At 44.3% G+C, this 22,108-nt stretch overlaps 1 protein-coding gene across 2 annotated transcripts; it reads left to right on the top strand.

Moving 5' to 3' along the window:
* The first annotated feature begins 127 nt into the window (after positions 1–127).
* Positions 128–21,828, top strand: tbce (tubulin folding cofactor E). Of its 2 annotated transcripts, XM_015954501.3 has the most exons (17): positions 128–353; positions 6,301–6,385; positions 6,487–6,648; positions 7,527–7,612; positions 9,373–9,472; positions 9,554–9,656; positions 11,205–11,281; positions 11,361–11,453; positions 11,798–11,862; positions 11,936–12,000; positions 12,189–12,332; positions 14,284–14,436; positions 15,059–15,197; positions 15,318–15,386; positions 18,408–18,467; positions 18,546–18,637; positions 21,265–21,828. In XM_015954501.3, the coding sequence occupies exons 1-17, from the start codon at positions 251–253 to the stop codon at positions 21,358–21,360; spliced, it is 1,692 nt and encodes a 563-aa protein (XP_015809987.3). In that variant the 5' UTR covers positions 128–250; the 3' UTR covers positions 21,361–21,828. The 2 variants fall into 2 exon arrangements, with proteins under 2 accessions (XP_015809987.3, XP_015809988.3); XM_015954502.3 differs by lacking the exon at positions 12,189–12,332.
* The last annotated feature ends 280 nt before the right edge of the window (positions 21,829–22,108 follow it).

The following is a 22,108-nucleotide window of genomic DNA, read 5'->3' on the forward strand; positions in this document are numbered from 1 at the left end:
AAGTACCTGTCAGTTTTTAGCTAACTAAAGAAATAAATTAAACAAACTAAACATTATTCTAAAAGATACAACTATACTAAATTAAAATATAAAAATAAATGTCAAAACACGTACACCGGAAACCGGTGCCACGTCGAAATCTGCCACTTCCGGGAACTATCGCCTGAAACGTTCTGCCGGTAAACAAGGTAAAGGTGTTTCTCGTTACAGTGGCGACGCAAGCCGGCCGCTGCTTCGCGTTGTTGGAGTGATGTTTAACCCCGAGCAACCGACGGACCTGCTGGGCAGGAGGGTGGCCATCGGCGGGGAGCGGGCTACGGTGCGCTTCGCGGGCCTGGTGCCACCCACCACCGGTGAGATATGAGCAGCATAATGATGTCTAAAAGAGAGTATTAGAAGTTTTATTGTCAGGTAGATGTACAGCTGAGCCAGTAGGAGGGATTTGTTTCGGCTTTTATGTAAAAACATATTAAAACCAGAGCAAATAAAACCAGACGCAGAAAAAAAAGCTAAATGCAAGAGATAAAAGATGCATTAAAGGGGCCAGACCATGCCATCTTAGACCTTTGTGAGCAAAGGTAGGCAGAGCATATGCCATCATCTTTGGTGTTATTGAGATGTCATTTTATCTTCAATATGAGTTATTTTCGTCAGCCTGGCTTTGTACCTGGAAACGGTCTGTTTCAGTAAAACTCCAACAGCCTGAGCCCCGCCGGTTCAGAGAGGCAGCTCACCTGGCTGCAGACCTCCACTGTCAGTCTGCTTCCGGTGGAGGCTCCACTGTCAGGACGGGAAATGCACGGGATACATTACAAAATAAAACGGCAAACATACCGTAAATCTGTTTGTCTGTTTGTTGCAACCAGCAGGTACAAAAACTAACTTGTTTTTATTTGACTATTTTTCTGTCCTGCCTGTTTATTATCTTCCTGCATCTCCTCTCAGTCCTAAAGAGAAACTGCTACCTGGGTTCATATATATTCACCTCATGAGTTACCTTTGAACTGCAGTTCTAAAAGATCTACCGACCGCTAAAACAGCCGAGTGCTCACCGGCCTCATCAGTTAGGTGCGTCACCGAGGACAAAACAGGTGATGCGCCCCGCTCCACAGCAGCGAAACGCATCAGGCACAAATAAAAGACAGAAAACATTAAAGGAAATGAGCCGACATGAACGATCGCGTGTTAAATTAGGCCTAGTCCACACATAGCCAAGGTTTTTTGAAAACGAATATCCGCCCCTCCAAAAACTTGCATCCACACCACCGCGTTGTAAAAACAAAATCTGTCCACACGTACCCAGATAAATACGTTGTTAAGGATATGCCAGACCTGTAGGCGGCAGTGCTTCCCCCGTTCTTAACCTCGTCCTTCGTCTGTGGTCTTCCGCAAGGAGCAGTAATTCCGCTTGCAAAAACAAACAAGCAGAAAGCGCTTGGACAATTGATGGATCGGGTAGTGACAGAGCGCAGCTCTGAGGGCTTCCATGATGCCGGCTAGTGTAAACACATGTCGCACACGTGATGTCAGCATTTTTTGTCGCGGAAAGTGACGTTGCGGACCTTAAAACTCCGGTTTTGTCTGTCCACACGCAGACACCCAAAACGGAGAAAACGCAGATCTTCACTTTGGCCGGAGTTTTTAAAAAGATCCGTTTTCGTGTGAAAAACTCCGTTTTTGTGTGGATGACAGGCCAAAACGTAGAAAAATATCTACGTTTTGGCAGATCCCCGGCTACGTGTGGACAGGCCCTCAGTTTTTGAGGTGGCGACACCTGATTTGATAATGTTACTGTGGCCGTGCTCAGGACGCAGATGTCTGGAGCATATCAACAATCAGAGCTTTGCATGTGCAAGCTGGTTAAGGTTAGGATGGGGGTGAGGGGAAGGTTAAATTGCAAGAGGTTAAAGGTCGCAATTTGGTTAAATGTCCATTTTACGGCGGGTGTCAATACCGACGCTCTGGCACAGCGCGTTGCCTCCCGACGTGCAGGAGCTTGTCACCTGCTGACAGCAGGCTGCTGTCTTTTCCGTGGACTGCATCTTGCCGGTCATTATCACGTGACAGCGACTAGTTGATGACAGGCATAACAAGTCACTATAGAGCAGTGAAGTCGACTAGTGACTAGTTCATACAACCCCTGCTACTGCTCCCCAGAGTGTTCTGCAGCATAATCAGCACGTTCTCTTTGAACTTGATATCAAATTTTCGCCTCCTCTTCGTCTCCGCACGGTTAAAGTTACCCTCGCGGTCTATCACTGGCAAATCAAAAGTAAGACGATGACACAACCCCCCCCCCACCCCCCCACCCCCCGTACTTGCTTGTTACCACATTTCATCCTGCCACAATAAAGAAAACGGCCATTATTCACCTCCGCCGACTCCGACACCGGCCAAAATATGATACCCGGCAGTTAATTAAATACAGGCTAATATTAGAGGATTTACAGTACATCTGCTGTGGTATTACACCTACGTATTATACACCTGCTATGGTATTACACCTACGTATTATACACCTGCTGTGGTATTACACCTACGTATTATACACCTGCTATGGTATTACACCTACATATTATACACCTGCTGTGGTATTACACCTACATATTATACAGCTGCTGTGGTATTGCACCTACGTAATATACATCTGTTGTGGTATTACACCTACATATTATACACCTGCTGTGGTATTACACCTACGTAATATACATCTGTTGTGGTATTGCACCTACGTAATATACATCTGCTGTGGTATTACACCTACATATTATACAGCTGCTGTGGTATTGCACCTACGTAATATACATCTGTTGTGGTATTACACCTACGTATTATACAGCTGCTGTGGTATTACACCTACGTATTATACAGCTACTGTGGTATTACACCTACGTATTATACAGCTGCTGTGGTATTACACCTACGTATTATACAGCTGCTGTGGTATTACACCTACGTAATATACATCTGTTGTGGTATTACACCTACGTGTTATACATCTGTTGTGGTATTACACCTACGTATTATACAGCTGCTGTGGTATTACACCTACGTATTATACATCTGTTGTGGTATTACACCTACGTATTATACATCTGTTGTGGTATTACACCTACGTATTATACAGCTGCTGTGGTATTACACCTACGTATTATACAGCTACTGTGGTATTACACCTACGTATTATAAAGCTGCTGTGGTATTGCACCTACGTAATATACATCTGCTGTGGTATTACACCTACATATTATACAGCTGCTGTGGTATTGCACCTACGTAATATACATCTGTTGTGGTATTACACCTACGTGTTATACAGCTGCTGTGGTATTACACCTACGTATTATACAGCTACTGTGGTATTACACCTATGTATTATACAGCTGCTGTGGTATTACACCTACGTAATATACATCTGTTGTGGTATTACACCTACGTATTATACACCTGCTGTGGTATTACACCTACGTATTATACAGCTGCTGTGGTATTACACCTACATATTATACAGCTGCTGTGGTATTGCACCTACGTAATATACATCTGCTGTGGTATTACACCTACATATTATACAGCTGCTGTGGTATTGCACCTACGTAATATACATCTGTTGTGGTATTACACCTACGTGTTATACAGCTGCTGTGGTATTACACCTACGTATTATACAGCTACTGTGGTATTACACCTATGTATTATACAGCTGCTGTGGTATTACACCTACGTATTATACAGCTGCTGTGGTATTACACCTACGTAATATACATCTGTTGTGGTATTACACCTATGTATTATACACCTGCTGTGGTATTACACCTACGTATTATACAGCTGCTGTGGTATTACACCTACGTATTATACAGCTGCTGTGGTATTACACCTACGTAATATACATCTGTTGTGGTATTACACCTACGTATTATACAGCTGCTGTGGTATTACACCTACGTATTATACATCTGTTGTGGTATTACACCTACGTATTATACATCTGTTGTGGTATTACACCTACGTATTATACAGCTGCTGTGGTATTACACCTACGTATTATACAGCTACTGTGGTATTACACCTACGTATTATAAAGCTGCTGTGGTATTGCACCTACGTAATATACATCTGCTGTGGTATTACACCTACATATTATACAGCTGCTGTGGTATTGCACCTACGTAATATACATCTGTTGTGGTATTACACCTACGTGTTATACAGCTGCTGTGGTATTACACCTACGTATTATACAGCTACTGTGGTATTACACCTATGTATTATACAGCTGCTGTGGTATTACACCTACGTATTATACAGCTGCTGTGGTATTACACCTACGTATTATACAGCTGCTGTGGTATTACACCTACGTAATATACATCTGTTGTGGTATTACACCTACGTATTATACACCTGCTGTGGTATTACACCTACGTATTATACAGCTGCTGTGGTATTACACCTACATATTATACAGCTGCTGTGGTATTGCACCTACGTAATATACATCTGCTGTGGTATTACACCTACATATTATACAGCTGCTGTGGTATTGCACCTACGTAATATACATCTGTTGTGGTATTACACCTACGTATTATACAGCTACTGTGGTATTACACCTATGTATTATACAGCTGCTGTGGTATTACACCTACGTAATATAACCCTGTAGGTGATTCTCCTAATACTGTTACCTAGGTTACTCTGTGCCCTCACCGACTGTGCAATATTACCCAAGAGTTCTGATTGTAAATATGTTTTTATCCCCCCATCATATCATACGCTGCTACAAACCCTTGTTCTATTACACAATACTTTAATCACTTTTGTGAATCGCCTGCACCAACAGCTTAATTACTTATTCACAAGGATGCAGTCATGTATTTAATTATTGAGATATGCGATTGTTTGTTTTGCACTATCCTACATGGTACTCCTGTAGATCTTTTTTTTAATGTATATCATATTTCTATTTCACCTGTTCCTTTGTCTCCGACTGCTTTGAGCATGTACATGACACAAGAATTTCACTCGGGATAAATAAAGTTGTTCTTATCTTATCTTATCTTATCTTATACACCTGCTGTGGTATTACACCTACGTAATATACATCTACTGTGGTATTGCACCCACGTAATATACATCTGCTGTGGTATTACACCTACGTATTATACAGCTACTGTGGTATTACACCTACGTAATAAACAAATGCTGTGGTATTGCACCCACGTAATATACATCTGGTGTGGTATTACACCTACGTATTATACAGCTGCTGTGGTATTGCACCTACGTAATATACAGCTGCTGTGGTATTGCACCCACGTAATATACATCTGGTGTGGTATTACACCTACGTATTATACAGCTGCTGTGGTATTACACCTACGTAATAAACAAATGCTGTGGTATTGCACCCACGTAATATACATCTGCTGTGGTATTACACCTACGTAATATACATCTGCTGTGGTATTACACCTATGTATTATACAGCTGCTGTGGTATTGCACCTACGTAATATACATCTGCTGTGGTATTACACCTACGTAATAAACAAATGCTGTGGTATTGCACCCACGTAATATACATCTGGTGTGGTATTACACCTACGTATTATACAGCTGCTGTGGTATTACACCTACGTAATAAACAAATGCTGTGGTATTGCACCCACGTAATATACATCTGCTGTGGTATTACACCTACGTAATATACATCTGCTGTGGTATTACACCTACGTATTATACAGCTGCTGTGGTATTACACCTACATAATATAACCCTGTAGGTGATTCTCCTAATACTGTTACCTAGGTTACTCTGTGCCCTCACCGACTGTGCAATATTACCCAAGAGTTCTGATTGTAAATATGTTTTTATCCCCCCATCATATCATATGCTGCTACAAACCCTTGTTCTATTACACAATACTTTAATCACTTTTGTGAATCGCCTGCACCAACAGCTTAATTACTTATTCACAAGGATGCAGTCATGTATTTAATTATTGAGATATGCGATTGTTTGTTTTGCACTATCCTACATGGTACTCCTGTAGATCATTTTTTTAATGTATATCATATTTCTATTTCACCTGTTCCTTTGTCTCCGACTGCTTTGAGCATGTACATGACACAAGAATTTCCCTCGGGATAAATAAAGTTGTTCTTATCTTATCTTATCTTATCTTATACACCTGCTGTGGTATTACACCTGCATAATGCACACCTGTAATATCAACACATGAGCATGGTGACGGAATCATTGCCATGACTACTTTCTTTATTATTTCTGCCATCAGGCTTTTGGCTCGGCGTGGAATGGGACGACCCAAAGAGAGGCAAACACGATGGCACCCATGAAGGAGTGCAGTATTTCACATGCAGGTAGATAAAATAACCCTAATGCCCTAATGGTTAGTGATCTGTAACAAGATACAAAAGGATGACATTCTTAAGTGGTTTTGATTCATATTCCCGTGCCACAGACATCCTACAGGAGGCTCTTTTGTTCGCCCAGAGAAGGCGAGTTTTGGAGTGGACTTCCTGACTGCTCTGCGACGGGAGTATGAGTTTGACACAGAAGAGGAGCTGAGCCAGGAGGTCATCATTTCCTCCAAAAAGCTCAAGTGGTCTGATGTTCAGTGCAGGTATCATGTGTCTGTTATGTTTTCTATCAGTGAGAGCAGAAATGAAATGCTGCCACTTGTTTAAAAGGATCCTAGGCACTGTTACTCGTCATTTCAGTACAAACTGGCTCAAGAAGATGTTTTAAAATGATAATAAAGCTGCAAAGTATGCCTTTAAAGGCAGGTGTGACAGAAAAAAATGTAATTTAATGAACTAGAAATTTAAATGGACTTGAGGGCACAGCTGTACTCCAGATCTCTGAGAATTCCCCCGATACCAGACTCCAGTCAGGACCAGAGGATTTTTGATGTCATCTCATTTTAATCTGCGTTTCTGGACATTGTTTAAAGCTGTCTGCCTTCAGAGTTTTACACATGATAAAAACATTTCGATCCCTAAGATATTTCTGCTGCCTTTTCCAAGTCTCTTCTTTTCAGAGTCTGACCAGTAGCTACAGATTAAGCTTTGCTAAATGATACATGACGTGCAGCGCCTGTCTGAGTCAGGCCCAGGGGACTCCAACGGGCTTTTCACTACCAGGAACATTTCATCCATTCACACACTGGTGGGGATGAACTACAATGTAGCCACAGCAGGCAAAGAAGGTAATGTGTCTTGCCCAAGGACACCAAGACTGACGTGACTGCAGAAGCTGGGGTTCTAACACGCAACCCACTGATTACTGGGCGAACTCCTTGACCCTTGACCTGCTGTCCTCCGTTGCTGCATTCTCTCGTTATTGTGTGGCAAACAGATCATCATTTGCTGCTTTTCGATCTCTGGGGGCGCCCTACTTCAAGAACCCCCCCGGCGCTGTGTTACACCGATGAAGTTTAATTTATTTTCATTTCTCGCTTCAGCTGATCTGGAAAAGGAATAATTATTATTTTTTGTTCAGATTTGAGAAACTCCCAGTAGCGATGCTGAAGTACTGTGAGGTGAATGGACCGGGGGAACCTGGAGAAATCAGGAATACGACACCCAGTATCCTAAACCATGTTCCATGTTTACTTTGGGAGTCTGAGAACTCTGTCACCCTATAGCTGACCACAGTCTCACCATGCTAGCTGGTATTTTAGGCATGCTAACGCTAAAACAATATGTTCTTCGGAGGGATTGGACAATATGTGTTCCACTCATTTACCACGCTAACAGGCGCTAACTGCCATTAGCAGGTTTTATGTAGAAATTGTGAGCTTGGACAGGTCAGGATCCTTAGACCTGGGGACTACTTGGGTTGCTTGTCCTACTGGAACGGAAAATTCCTATTTCTGATTTCAAAGCAAAGGCACCATGAAGAAGTCACGTCACTCTGCTTTTCCTTCGTGTTGGAAGCTAATCCGACTGTAGTTCCCAAGATATGTAGGCAATAACTGGTATTCCTTCTTCGTGGTGGATGGCTGCTCCAGCAATGATAAAGAATAGAATAAAATTGATCCCACAGCGGGGAAATTCACTTGTTACAGCAGCACTTAGGAGAAGTAAAAACAAAACACCGTAAGCTAGTGTTGCAACCTTCAACCACTAAAACCACAAATTAAAAATGAAGAACTTGGTTTCTTGAACATGCAGCAGACTGTAAGGGACACAGACACGCTATGTAAGTCCGGTATCTGAACACATAATGAGTGTTGCACTGGTGGTGTTGTACACCAGGAGGTCTACACTCTTACTGCAGAGGGGATGGATGACCTACGGTAGCGTTCTGTTTTACATCTGGGATGTCTCAGTCCGCCTCTGAAGGAGCTGTCCATGGTCTCCACAGAGGAACCCAGTGGGTGGGAGGGGCTTTTAAGATGGTGGTCTTCTTCCCCAGCATCCTCCTTTCACACGTCTCCTCAGCTGGACCCAGTGGGCAGAACTCTAGCTTTGTGAACTAGCTTGTTCGGTCTCTTCCTGTCGCGGTCAGAGCTGCCTGCAGCCCAACAGACCAGCAGAGTGATGAAAGGATTTTAGCTCTGGAGGACTGAGCGTTTCATCTCTGCTGGACAAAACAAAATTAATGGTGGAGATTTTGTCATCTAAGTAAAATAAGATCACCAAATGACTACCGGTACTCTTAAGAGGAATCTGAAGGAAATAACTATTAGCTTTGTTTGGAAGAATTTGTTTTATTTTGGAAGATTTCAAGGCTGAACACAATCGGGTTATGTTTGCTGGGTGATTTTCAGTGTTTTCAAATTCACTGAAAAACTTATTTCTGAAATATAATCAGTCTGAGTAAACATGAAAGTAGTTTTCTTTTCCTATTTCTCACATTCGGCAAAGACGGTGAAACTCTAGGATGTGAAAATCCTGACAGGTCTACGTCACCCTGTCACTGACATTCATGGACTCACCCATCTGGACTCACGACGGGGACGGCTGTTGTTCGTTTAGCGTCCAGGAAACAGCAGATAACATCTTGGCTAGTAGAAGCTAACCGTTAGCGTTAGCAACTCCACCACACAGCAGAACTCCTCCAGGTTTGTGTTATTTGTGGAGATAAAACATCGCCGTTGCAGAGCAAACAGTCGGTGGTAGAGTCGTGTTGCTGTTAGCCAATCAGACGAGAGATGTCCACATATCAGGAAATGAGTCCAGGTCTCGCCGTGTTCTGCTCCCAACTCTAACGCCTCTTTCCTGAAACACCTTCTAACCCTAACCCTAACCCTCCTGAAACAGGAAGTGACAACTTTTTTTCCACCGACACCGCAAATGTCCAGAAACGACGAGTGAACTTGCTCTTTAACTGCAGTGATCAGATATAGAGTTTTTGAACCTTGACGGGTCTCTGCTGACCTCCTGGGAAGACGTAGCTGCCATCACCAAACAGCTGGACCAACTGCATGAGCTGCATCTCAGGTGGGGCTTCTTTTGAGGACTAGGTGTGTGGTTTTTGTGCTGTCCCACTCTGAGCATTAGTGTCATGTTTTCATTTTTCAGTGAGAACAGACTGAGGTTGCCCTTTGACCCCTCAGCTCATTGCCTGGATTTTTCCAGCCTCAAAACCCTCATCCTGAACCGCTGTGAGCTCACCTGGAAGCAGGTAAACACAAAGAGCAGTCTGAGCCTATAGCAGTGTAACTAAAGGGATGAGCTGAGATAACCCAAGATTAGAGACTGTTTCTTATGTCAGTTGAACCTTTTTGTGTTGATGGTTTTATTTTATAGATATTTATCTAACTGGTTTCATCCATCTGCTCTATTGCCTGGTATGGCCACCTGCCAGTGGGACGTCAGACCCACGTGCCACGGATAGTTAAAGTGACCGTGTGCGTTTTCCCTGGCGATGGGGGGCAGTACATACCTAAGTCATAGCAAGCAAGCGGTATTTTTGTGTTGGGGTAAGACGTTACCAACGGACGGCCTTTAGGGTTAAAAATCCCAGGGAGCGCGACCTCCGGCAAAATAACAAGAACATCAGACTCCCTTTCATCCGTGGTGACGGGTGAGGAGGTAAATGTGTACAACAACAACGTTCATGAATGGTGAATGTTTTGTAACCGCTTGTTACAAATCAGGAAATGTGTTTTGTCCTCACAGGCTTCCGTAGAAGGAAACACGGCATCGCCCAGAGGCCTAAACCCTCGTGTTTTAGACCCGATGTTTATGGTTATATGTTACAAAGTCGCATTTCTTTTTCAACAACTGGGAATCATTAAATTAATTTTCAACAGCATTTCGATGGATATTTCCAGAGATGAACAGTAAAAACTACACATTGTCTCTTTAGTAGGGACTATCAGAGCAGCCTGCCTGATAGCTGGCACAGACCACTGGGTAGGAAGGCAAACGGGATCCTAACCAGCACCTTTAGGGAAGATGCACAGGCTGCCACCTATTGGTGCACAGGTGCAATTGTACCTGTGGCTATAAAAGCTTAGAATGAGCAGAAACCATTCAGGATGGTCTCTGATCATTTCAAACGCGGGTGCAATGATGTTGAATGTGTGGACTGTTGTGGTGCTCCAGGTTTCCCCATGAGGGGCAATAAAGACTGGCCTGAGCTAACTCACAGACGGAGGCGGTCCCTCCGACCACCACCAGCAGGCGAGTGGGCTAAGTGTCTTCCCCAAGGACACAGCAGCATTCTCTGCCAGGATCGATCCTATAACCCTCCCATTACTGGACTTCCCGCTCGACCTCCTGACCTCGACCCAAGAACAGCCTGGGGTCCATGACCCCCACAAGGGATTGAGAGGTTACCAAAATTACATTTGTATAATCCCAACAACGCCCCCAACCGTGTAACCAGACTGAGCGTAAGACGTAAAACTGTCTATTAAGTTTGTAATTAATCACTTTCAGCGTGTGGGTGGGAGGTGAGGTCGGGGGTCCTGGCTTGTCTTGATCACAAGCAAGCGGGTCATCAAGGAAACCCGGATGGGAACCACGGTTCTAGAAGGTGGATGAAGATTCCCAATCGTCCTGGGATCTCAGCCTGTGATGACAAACATGCAGCGTGCTGTCCTGTTAGCTTTAGCCATGACAAACTCCAGCCTTGGACATGGTGGCCTGCAGCTGGAGCCCGTGGTGTGTGACGTCATAGTCTGGTTGTAATCTGTGGTGTACTGAGGTTGTTAACTTTGATCAGATCCTGGAGTGCGCCCCCATGTGGCCACAGCTGGAGCATCTCTCTGTGGAATACAACCAGATAGCAGAGCTGCAGAGGTAACCCCGCCGTCAGCCCTCACGGTCTTCACCCGCGTCGCTGTAAGACCCACATCATTTTCTCTTCTGTCGCTTCAAGGCCAGAAGGAGTGCTGCAGACACTGGTGCATCTCGACCTGTACGGTAATCCTCTGGTGCAGGACAGCTTGCTCAGTATCTCTGCTCTGCCCAGGTACGCGTCCTCAGAGTTCGCTTTGGTGGCTTGTGTGGGAGAACCAGACAGTCTGTGGGAAGCTGCAACCCTTACCTTGAGAAGAGCACATGCCATCATGTCTCTTACAAAATAAAACAATATAGAACCAAACATTTTACAGGATCCTTAAAAGAAGTAAATGTGTAGAGTTCTACATCTTCATTCAGTTTAAATTTAACATTTTTGTCTTTTCAAAAAGCAAAACATGAAAAAATCAGATAAAAAAAAGATCTTTTATTTACTTCTAGTGCAGGAGAGCCTCGTGTAGAAGGGTTCTGGTTCTGATCCTAACTGCAGCCGTGTTCTTTTCTGGTGAATTACAGACTGGACTGTCTGAACCTGACTGCTACTGGAATATCTGCCATCCAGTTTGAAGATGCCCCTCCAGGTGAAACAACTTTGGATCCTCTTTGTGAAAAGAGCCTCCCAGGTTGAAACTAAATGTGTTCCCTTCTCCTTAGGACGCCACACTTCCATGTTCCCTGCTCTGACGCACCTCATCGTGGATCAAAACAACATCACGGAGGTCGGTGTGTCCTCCCTCGTTTAAAGGGGACAAATAAAGCAGAAACCCCTTTTAGTGTGCGTCGTGCTGCCATGTGGCCTCCACTGTCTGCAGAAACTCCAGACATGAATGAAAACGGCCCATCTATTTTCAGGAATCATTTGCTTCTATGAGCTGTTTAAAAATGTCTCTTATTGTGATGTCATAAGGGACATGAGCATAGAACCCTGCCTCACCTGTCAACGCTGGAGGAGCGGCAGCTCTACGGGAGGATCTTCTTTTTGTCTGTGCTCACGCGCGATCGGCTGGCTGTCCAAAACAAGCTGCTATCGATGCGTGACGTACACTTGTGTGTGAGTTTAGGGACAAAATCCCCAACATGTAAACACGTGAACGTCTAAAGACAAGAGGAGGTTTAGTGAGAAGCTTAAAAGGTTATTTTTGCTGTGGGGCAGCAGGAGCTCAGGTGGTAGAGCGGGTCGACTCATGATCGGAGGGTCATGGGTTTGATTCCAGCTCCTGCCAGGGGTACCCTGCTGTTGTGTCCTTGGGCAAGACACTTCACCCAACTTGCCTGTGTTAGTGGTGGTCAGAGGGGCCGACGGCGCCAAATGGCAGCCTCGCCTCTGTCAGACCTCCCCAGGGCGGCTGTGGCTACAAGTAGCTTACCATCACTAGCAGTGTGTGAACGTGAGAGTGTGTGAAAGCGTCTTTGGGTCTCTAGAAAAGCGCTATATAAGTTCAATGCATTATTATTATTATTATTATTAAAGCCTGCATGAGCTCTGGGACGACGGAAAACTTCGGTCCGATTCCCCGGTGTTAGACTTTTTTCACCAATCTGCTGATTATTCCTACTCAACATTAAAAATTAAAGGCTTTCAAACGGCTGCAGGCCTACGATTATAATTTTAAGGAAAGCTGAGCCGATCTCGTCTGAAAACAGAAGCCGTGGTGATGCTAACAGCAGCAGTTAGCTCCAACGAGCAGAACCAGCGTTGTTTACATCACCTGTGGGTGACGGCCCAAGAGAACGGATAAATGCTCACAGCGACTAAGTCGTCATTAATCAGTATTTATTTATTATCATTATAATGATCACGGGTTGAGACGCTTGTACTAGAACAGGAAAACAACACGACTCTGGATTTACGAATGCACAAAGATGAATGATTTCATAAAGATCTTCTCTAATTAACAAACAGGACTTCCCGTGAGCTAATGAGCCTCACAAACGTCGCCGCAGGAGTCCGGGCTCTCTTCAGAGTCTGGGTCGCTACCTGTCATCACTTTCGTTTACGGAGGAAATTCTAATAGAACTTTTATCACGCCTCCCACGGGCCGGACCATCGACCACACAGCAGGAATCGTCTGCTTCGCTGAATCCTCCAAATGTGCAAAACAACCAAATTCTTGGTTAAATATGTTGTTCGTTGCCACCCAGGTTCCACGATGCAATGCGAGAAACAAACACTGACGTCACAAGAGATCCTCCTATTGCGAGCCATTTTCGGAGAGCCGATTTCCTCGCCTCATAGCAGCCAATCAGAGGAGGGGTGGGTGTGGCCAGCTGCAGCTTGTTTCTGAGCGTTTCACAGTGTTTTTTGTCAACGGCAAACCTACCCAAAGAAAGAGTAGACTCACTTCTTACATCAGGAAGAATCGGCGTGTTTCCAGTTTTATCCGTTCTTTCACAATCTGTTGTTGGAGTGTGAGCTGCAGAAGCTTCCGGTTGGCGCCCCGCCTATTTTTACAGCAACGTCCCAAAGCGATGTCGTAATTCGTGGATTTTCTGCTTCCTGATCACATGACGTGTGACATACGCGGGTGAAGATCAGCTTTAGAGACGTGATGTTTACTCTCACGGTGCGGGGCTCGTTCCCACGCCCGCCCCCGTTAAAAAATGCAGTGAGTTACCATGACGAGGCCCTGAAACGGCTCATTCTGGAAGGTACTGAAACTGCCAAGAACAAACAGCTGAGATCTCTTTATAGACCCGTTTTAAAACAGGTCTACTATATGATGTCCCCTCGGGAAGAGCACATGACTGGCAGCTGGAGGGCTATTGGTTCAGCCCCCTAAGCCCCCACGCCCACCCCCTGCCATGCATTTCTGCTTCACAAACGTTTGTAGTAGCAGGGCGCTAACGGACGGCTGACTGTGTGTTCACACGCTGCTGTGTTTGTGCAGAGGCTCGATTCACAGACGCAGCCATGAGAGCATCCCACTGAAACCACTTACCTTGAGGGCAATGACCAACTCTACTTTACCCCCCCCCCTTTCTGCCCCTGCCCCATGTTCCAGTGGAGTGTCGTGAATGAACTCAGCAAACTTCCCAGTTTGAAGAAGTTATCATGTCGAGGCAACAGGCTGGTGAGCAGCGATGGAAACCCAGCAACAGCCAATCAGATGCTTATCGCCAAACTTGGACAACTGGTCACCCTCAACGGTTGTGAGGTGAGAACGTGTGTGTGATGTTAACTGCTGTTCATGTGAGTCTGAAACCAGCCTGCCCCTGGGACCAGACTGGTGGACGGCGTTGTCCAGGTGGTTAACCCCCTAATAATATTATTATTAGTAGTATTAATGAGGAGTTTGGTCCTCTGTTGAAGATCTACAGAAAATGTATTTTCTCTTTTGTTCTATTTAATTTCATTCAGAAGGAAAAATAAAAACTGAGAGTGGAAATGAGCAGAAAGAAGAGTAAGCGTACGATGTCGGCTCCTTATTACACCTACAAAACATTCTAATCAGACTTTTACAGCATTGCCTATTGAAATAACAACAGTATAGTCCATGTTTACATTATTTACAAATCTTTACATTTCATGGTATTTGTCCAGTGTTTTCACCTTTGTAACGCTTCTGTAAACGTGATAACTGAAATTTAACCTTGTGAACCCAGTTCCAGTTTTCAGAAATCATCCCTCCGTGTTAGTCAGACGCTCTTCATTATGTAAACTCCTGCGTGGACGTCCGCTTTGTTCCTCAAACTCAGAATCAGCTGATTTCTGTTTACTTCAGGCAAACCCACACATGTTCAGAGCAACGTGTAAACCTGTTTCTGTGGTTGTGTCAGATCGAGCCCTTGGAGAGAAGGGGGGCGGAGCTTGACTACATCAAAATGTTTGGAGAAGAGTGGCTTAAGGCGGGGGGACCGGGTCACCCCAGCACCCACTTCACCAACCAGCACCCACGCTACCAGGAACTCATCAACAGTAAGTCAGTGCTGACGCATTCAAGGGTCCACACGTATGACTGCTTATTAAAGGTGTGTGTGTGTGTGTGTGTGTGTGTGTGTGTGTGCGTGCGTGCGTGTGCGTGTGTGTGTGTGTTAGAGTATGGAGCCCCAGAAGAAGGCGAGCTGAAGAAGCCTGGTCCGTCTGTTCTGAAGAATCAGCTGTTAAGTATGTTCTGCTCATTTGGTTCCACAAGGTTCTTGTGCTTTTATATGATGTGTGTTTAGTTCTGTTGGGGGGCCCAGACCATCGCCACACATTATTGTATATATATGTAGTGTATAACACACCTTTTTCATAGATCCCTGCCTTCCATGATGCTTTGATTTCCTCTTCATGATCTCGCTGTGACCCCGTAAACATCACTCTGGTCCTCAGTGGTGGTGGTGGTGGGGGGGGGGGGGGTATGCATTTGGTGCCTATGCAGGTTTCCCAACTAAATTCACAACTATGTAGCCAAAGTAGGCTGCCATAAAATAAAAATAAAGTATTAATGTAGCAGATTGCTTAGGACAACCTGTGATGTCACTGTGAGTCAGCTAGCTGGCCCAGGCACAGACATACAGGTATATGTACGTAGACGCCCCTTGGACTGGTGCTGGTTAACGGAGCTGCTGTAGTCAATGTCAAGTTTATTTATAAAGCACATTTCCAACAGTCAGCGACTGCACAACGTGCCAAACGCACACAAGCAGCAACAATAACATGATAAAACACTGAGAAACATCCAGTAGACCCTAAAATTAATGAACGATGAAATCAGTTAAGAGCAAGGGTACAAAGGTAGGTTTTTAAAAGAGACTTAAAGGTAGAAAGGCTGTTAGCAGAGCTAATCTGTAGGGGAAGGCTGTTCCAGAGCTTGGGAGCGGCCACAGAGAAGGCTCTGTCGCCTCTGGACTTCAGCCTAGACTTGGGAACAGGTATTAGATGTAGAGCGGATGATCGGAGGTTTCGTTTGGGGACATGAGTGTTTAAGAGTTCTGACAGATAAGGAGGGGCCAAATTGTGTTGCCTTAAAACCGATCAGTAGCATTTAAAATTAAATCCTGTAAGTGATCGGGAACCAGTGAAGAGCTTTTAGAACCGGAGTTATGTGATCCCTGCGTCTCCTACCTGTCAGCAAGCAAGCTGCCGCATTCGGAGCCACCTGCAAGCGGCGAATTGACGACTGCTCCAGTCCATGATATAGAGAGTTGCAGTAGTCGAGTCTCGACATGATTAGCAGGTGTATAACCTTTTCAAAGACTTTGAGTGGTAAATAGGGCTTGACTTTACCAAGAACACGCTCTGGATCACAGAACTTATCTGTTTATCAAGTTTAAAATGGCCGTCAATGAAAAACCCAGATTTCTTGCCTGAGACACACAAAAGGATTCTAAAGGAATCTCCTACCTTCTTTATGCAGATGACATCCAACTGTACATCTCCTTTAAGCCCCATGAGATGTCTAAGCTGCAGCTGCTACACACCTGCTTAGACTCTATCAAAACCTGGATGGTTTTGATAGAGTCTAAGTTTGCTCGGCTTCTGACCAAGTCCTCCAAACACACCCACATCACCCCGCTTCTCCTCCAGCTTCACTGGCTGCCAGTCAACTTCAGGGTTCATTTCAAGATCCTGGTTCTGGTCTACAGGGCCTTACATGGACAAGCACCATCTTACATTGGTGATCTTCTTAGTCCCTACACCCCCAGCAGGTCCCTGAGGTCCAGTGATCAAAGCCTACTGGTTGTGCAGCAGCAGGCTAAAGGTCAAAGGTGACAGATCATCTGCTGCTGTGGCCCCCAGACTCTGGAGCTCTCTCCCCCTGAGCCTGAGATCAGTGGACTCAGTGGTCTCCTTTAAAAAGCAGCTGAAGACTCACTTGTTCAGGCTGGCTTTTGTATGACCTTCTTCACCTCTCTCTCTTTATTCTGCTCTCCCCACCTATTCCACCTTCCTCAGGATCCACTGGTTTCCCTCTTTCCTGTTCACTCTCTCTCTTTCTTAACATTTTTAATCACAATTGTCTATTTTTGCTCATTTTAATATATTTTTAAACATTTTCTAAATTATTTTTTATATTTTTACATTTTTTGTTTTTGTGAAGCGCCTCGTGGTTTTTATCTTGAGAGGCGCTAACAGATCAGAAAACTTTAGGCAAGAGGACACACCAGGAGAGATAAGACGACTCAATACACCTGAGGCTTATGGGAGTTATTTACAATAAGCATAGAGAAGTAGTGTCTTTGCCTGCTTTAGTGCACACTGGTATTCAGCACGAGCATCCCTAAGGATATCCAGCGAGACATGAAGGCCGTCCTTTTGCCATTGTCTCTCAGCTCTTCTACAAGCGCGTCTGAAATCGAATAGAGTCATTCATCCATGGTTCTGGAGCACGCGCACAGCGCCGAGGTCCAAGAGGGGCAATACAGTCTAAAATATCAGTGCATGTAGAATTAAAACGATCCAAGAGCTCATCAGCTGAGATGTCGCCACAGCCCATCTGTGCTAAAAATCTGCTTCGTTAAAAGCAGCAACAACATGAGAAGCAGTTTGTGGCTGGCCGCCATCTTTGATGGGTCTCCATTTGCCCCAAGTGCATTCATTTCTACTGAGGAAGGTGCTTACCCAACCCACAGTATGGCATGATAATTAAAATATAACTATAATTAAACAAAATAAATGTAAATATGAAATCCAGTCAGGTAGGCTAGAATAGTTACTAGTAATCCTACGTGATCTGTTTTCAATAGCATGCCGGTTGTTGTAGTCATAGGCTGCACACACTCTGCGTTGACTTTGGAGAGTGCGGAGACCCATCCAATATGGCGGCGACGCTGTTACGCTCTCCAGCGCCCAATGAGGCATCTACGTATTCATGTTTAAGGGTACAGGGAGGTGAATCTGAATCTATACAATATAACTAACACAGACCTGCTCGCTGACTTCGAATGCCCTGGGCAGATTACACTTCCCCTGGCAACACAAGAGACTGAATCTGATTGGATCAAACATTGAATCCACAGACATGTAGAGAATGCGATTCAGCCAAGAAAAATGTTCCCAACATGAGAAAATGAAAACATTTCCATTTACATGGATAGTTAGTGATTCTGAAGATGTTTGGGCCAGCGGTGCTGGTGTTGCTGGTCCTGACTGCACACCACTGCATCTTCTGAGGTGTTTTTGTTTGTCTCTCGTTTGCAGAGATCACTTTCACCTTCCCTGATGATTCTAGCCGGAAGCCAATAGAGAAGAGGCTCCCAGGTAAAATCCTGGACACTTTATGTAGGAGAGGCCTGATGAAAGGCTCTGAGAGTTCTGGTGTCCGTTTCTTCTCTGCAGCCTCCATGGTGGTCCAGAAGGTAAAGGGCCTGCTGTACAGACTGCTGAAGGTTCCACCATCAGATCTGAGGCTCACCTACACCAGCACCAAGGTACCCCCGCTGTTAGGCTGGAAACATCATGGCTGCTGTTTGGGCTGTTGAAGAAAACAATACAAAACAAACAAAAACATAAAACCGTTTGAGAGGGAACTGGAAGAAGCAAAAGCCCCAATTCAGTTAATAAATCACATTTGCTCACATTAGCAAATTTGAAAGAAAAAAGCTTTTTCTTCATGCAGGTCGTTCTATCTTCACCTTGCTACATAAAAATACCGTTACAAACAATTGTTCACATGAATCTACAGAAAAGAAAAACAAAACCAATAAACAACAAGAACAAAATATTCCATTTGCAACCAATTACCATTTTTATCACTTGCTATTTATGTATGAGTCAATTATAAGTTGTTTATACAACATTTTCAATGATCTAATGTTTTTACATAATGTTAAAGTCACATCAAGTTTGTTCCACAGTGTGATACCACACACAGATACACACACACTTTTCATAGTTGTTCGGTATAATGGAAAAATGAAGTTTTAACGCCTCTCAATTCATATCCTTCTTCATGAGTTTTAAACATCCTTTGCAAATTACCCGGTAGTACACCCATCATGGCCCTATACGGTACTAGGTCAGTTTTAAATTGAATTAAGTCAAAAAATTTGAGTAATCTGGAATTATAGAATAATGGAGTTGTATGATCTCTATATCCAGAATTAGTAATTATCCTTACCACTCTTTTTTGGAGAACACAAATCTTTAATAAATTAGATTTATAAGTATTACCCCATACTTGGACACAATATCAATCAATCAAAGTTATTTATTGTCATTTCTACCACATGTGCAGGACATACAGAGAAACGAAATAGAGTTTCAGTACACACAATTTAGAGATCAGACATACATGGGCAAGACACATGACAAGAATTGGTGACTGCGGTCATTCGCAACACGAGTCGCGCTACCTTAATAGATGAAAAGGGAATTACATGAGGATAAGTTGGTGGAGGGAAAAAAAGGCATACCAGAGTTACTCCCGACACAGCGTAGCTGTACTATGCAAAAAAAACACCTCAACATATAAGCACGAACATCAACATTCACAACATGAGACTCCGGGGTGGGGGGGGGGGGTGGGGGGGGGGGGGGGAGGACGGGTTCCACAGCATCTGTCTGCATTCCTTCCTTCGTGGGGGATGATTATTTGCAGCATCAAGGCTGCATGGCATCAGATTAGGATAACAAGACTGTGTTTGGGTCAGGCAGAGATAATTTTCCTCTCTGCCTTCAGTCTGTAACTGGTCATTCCAGTCCTTCAGTGAAGCCAATTCAGGTGTTAAACATCTCCACACCGTCCGGTGACCCTCTCCGAGATGACATCCATTTTGCGCACTAACACCGGTAACGCAGCTAAGACATTGTCCAGCTTACGATGTGCCGCCGGCAACTTCAGCAGATGATACGGTGGCTGGTAAGGGTCACCGCGCCTACACCGCAGCCACGGCAATCCACCGAGATAATATATATATATTTAAAAACAAGACGGTTATTATTATTGTCAACTTTTTTACCGGGGTTTACTGCTACACCGGTTACCGTGACAACCCTAGCCCTGACACACTTTCAGATATTCTCATGGTGCAGCTGTGTTCTCCAGAGATCAAGGACTAGGACCCAAATGAGGCTGTAATGCTTTGGCACAAAGACGGTGTCAGAAGCAGGAGGCCAGACTTCAAGGACAGAGACAACAAGGAGTCTGACTAGATTTCAATGAAAGAGTTCATAAAAACATCTCTAAAAATAAATAAATAAATAGTAAAAATGACAAAAGAGTTGTTTTTCTTATTAATTGAAGTTTTAATTATTTTGTCACTCTGGAATCAACATAATATAGAATAACAGATATAGATCTAAATCATTTAGAATGTTGGCCGGTAGATTTCCAGCCAACTTGGCCGGTGAGTAAAACATTTAATTTCGGACCCTGCATGTAGATTATGTCCATTCAAGTGACCCAACAGCTTATTTACTTCCTGCGTAGTTCCAGAAGAGCAGCGGCGTGTTTGTAAGACATCAAACAGCAATATGACACGAGATTTCCTTCGTTTTGGTTTAGCGGCGGATTGCATAAACTCGAGCGATTTTGTGATCTGGTGAGTCCAGCGAGGAGAGCAGTGACGTTTCCCGGCTGAGACTTCCTCTGTGCGCTGAACCGTAGCACGAAGAAACGTTTCTGCTTCCGTTCCACACCTCTTTTAAAAGAATTTACTTCCCCTCTAGATGCTCTTTTTCAGGCTTTGCTGTCTGAAAGTAAACTTTGATCAGGATTTTGAGTATTTGTGAACTAGTTTTTAATGAACACTTTATTTGTATCCTGGGATGAAATAGGACCTGGAGCTGTTAGCTAAAGAAACCCTGAAGCTGCTCTTGTGTTAGGTTAGCTTGCTAAACCTGCCTCACTGCTTCTCTTTTCTGGTTTTTGACATGTTTGACTACCAACTGACCAGAGCTACTGGTGATCCTTTACTCGGTGGATGAACCCTTTAAGAGAAGAATATAGGAGATACGTTTTCCATGTGGTTCCTCTGTCTGGCGTTCTGGATTACCGGGATGATTCTGAGGTGCTCCGTTCAGAAGAGTTGATCATGTGATGTTCTCTTCATGACAGATGGTGGGGGCGGAGTTTGAGCTCAGCAACGACCTGAAGACGCTTCAGTTTTACTCTATAGAGGATGGAGACCAGATTCTGGTCCGCTGGTCCTGACCTGGACCTGACAGAATGGAGGAGCTAGCTGACTGGGTTCTGTCTGGATCACATCAGACCAGAGGTGGCTTCGCTGCACATGCTCGTCTTCATGACCGGCATGGCCTTGTTAGAGTTACGGAGTCTGGACGTTTGACTGTCCTTCCTGATGTGGAACAGACCCAACAAACTGAACAGCTGCTGTTTTTGCTTGAAGATCCAGAGTGCAGAAAAGCACAGGGACCCGGTCTTTTGTTACCTGTCAGCTGCAGCTGAATGATTACTGAAGAAGAGGATTCCACCAGGTGAACTACTGCAGGAGACACGTCAGACTTCCAACGGTAAAGCAGGTGTAAACATGACTTCAGTGTCACAAATTGGGTTTTATATTTAGATGTTTGGGCTGCGGAGACGGCATGAACTCTACTCACAGAGACACAATAAATGTAATTGCTTAAGTCTGCAGTGGAAGAGACCCGGACGTCCTGCAGGACAAACCTGAAACGGCAAGTCTTAGGTATTGGCTGAATGTTTTTACATAAATAAGGATTAAAATATACGTGGAAAACGACTAAGAGTCAGTTGGAAATACACAGAAATGGCTTCCACAGCGCCATGCTGCTGGGTGTCTAACCTGCAGTCTTCCTGTTCTACCTGCACCGCCATGTAAGTTTGAACTAATATAAAAACCTAAAAATACGTGTGGATACGTTTTCATACCTGTGTGTGTGTGTGTGTGTGTGTGTGTGTGTGTGTGTGTGTCCACCAG

Source organism: Nothobranchius furzeri, chromosome 7 (assembly GCF_043380555.1).
Source record: "Nothobranchius furzeri strain GRZ-AD chromosome 7, NfurGRZ-RIMD1, whole genome shotgun sequence".
Taxonomy (NCBI): Eukaryota; Metazoa; Chordata; class Actinopteri; order Cyprinodontiformes; family Nothobranchiidae; genus Nothobranchius; species Nothobranchius furzeri.

Coding starts and splice junctions, on each gene's coding strand:
- tbce (XM_015954501.3), top strand. CDS start 251: ATGTTTAACCCCGAGCAACCGACGGACCTGCTGGGCAGGAGGGTGGCC. Junction 354..6,300: donor CCTGGTGCCACCCACCACCG/GTGAGATATGAG, acceptor TTCTGCCATCAG/GCTTTTGGCTCGGCGTGGAA. Junction 12,001..12,188: donor ATCAAAACAACATCACGGAG/GTCGGTGTGTCC, acceptor TGATGTCATAAG/GGACATGAGCATAGAACCCT.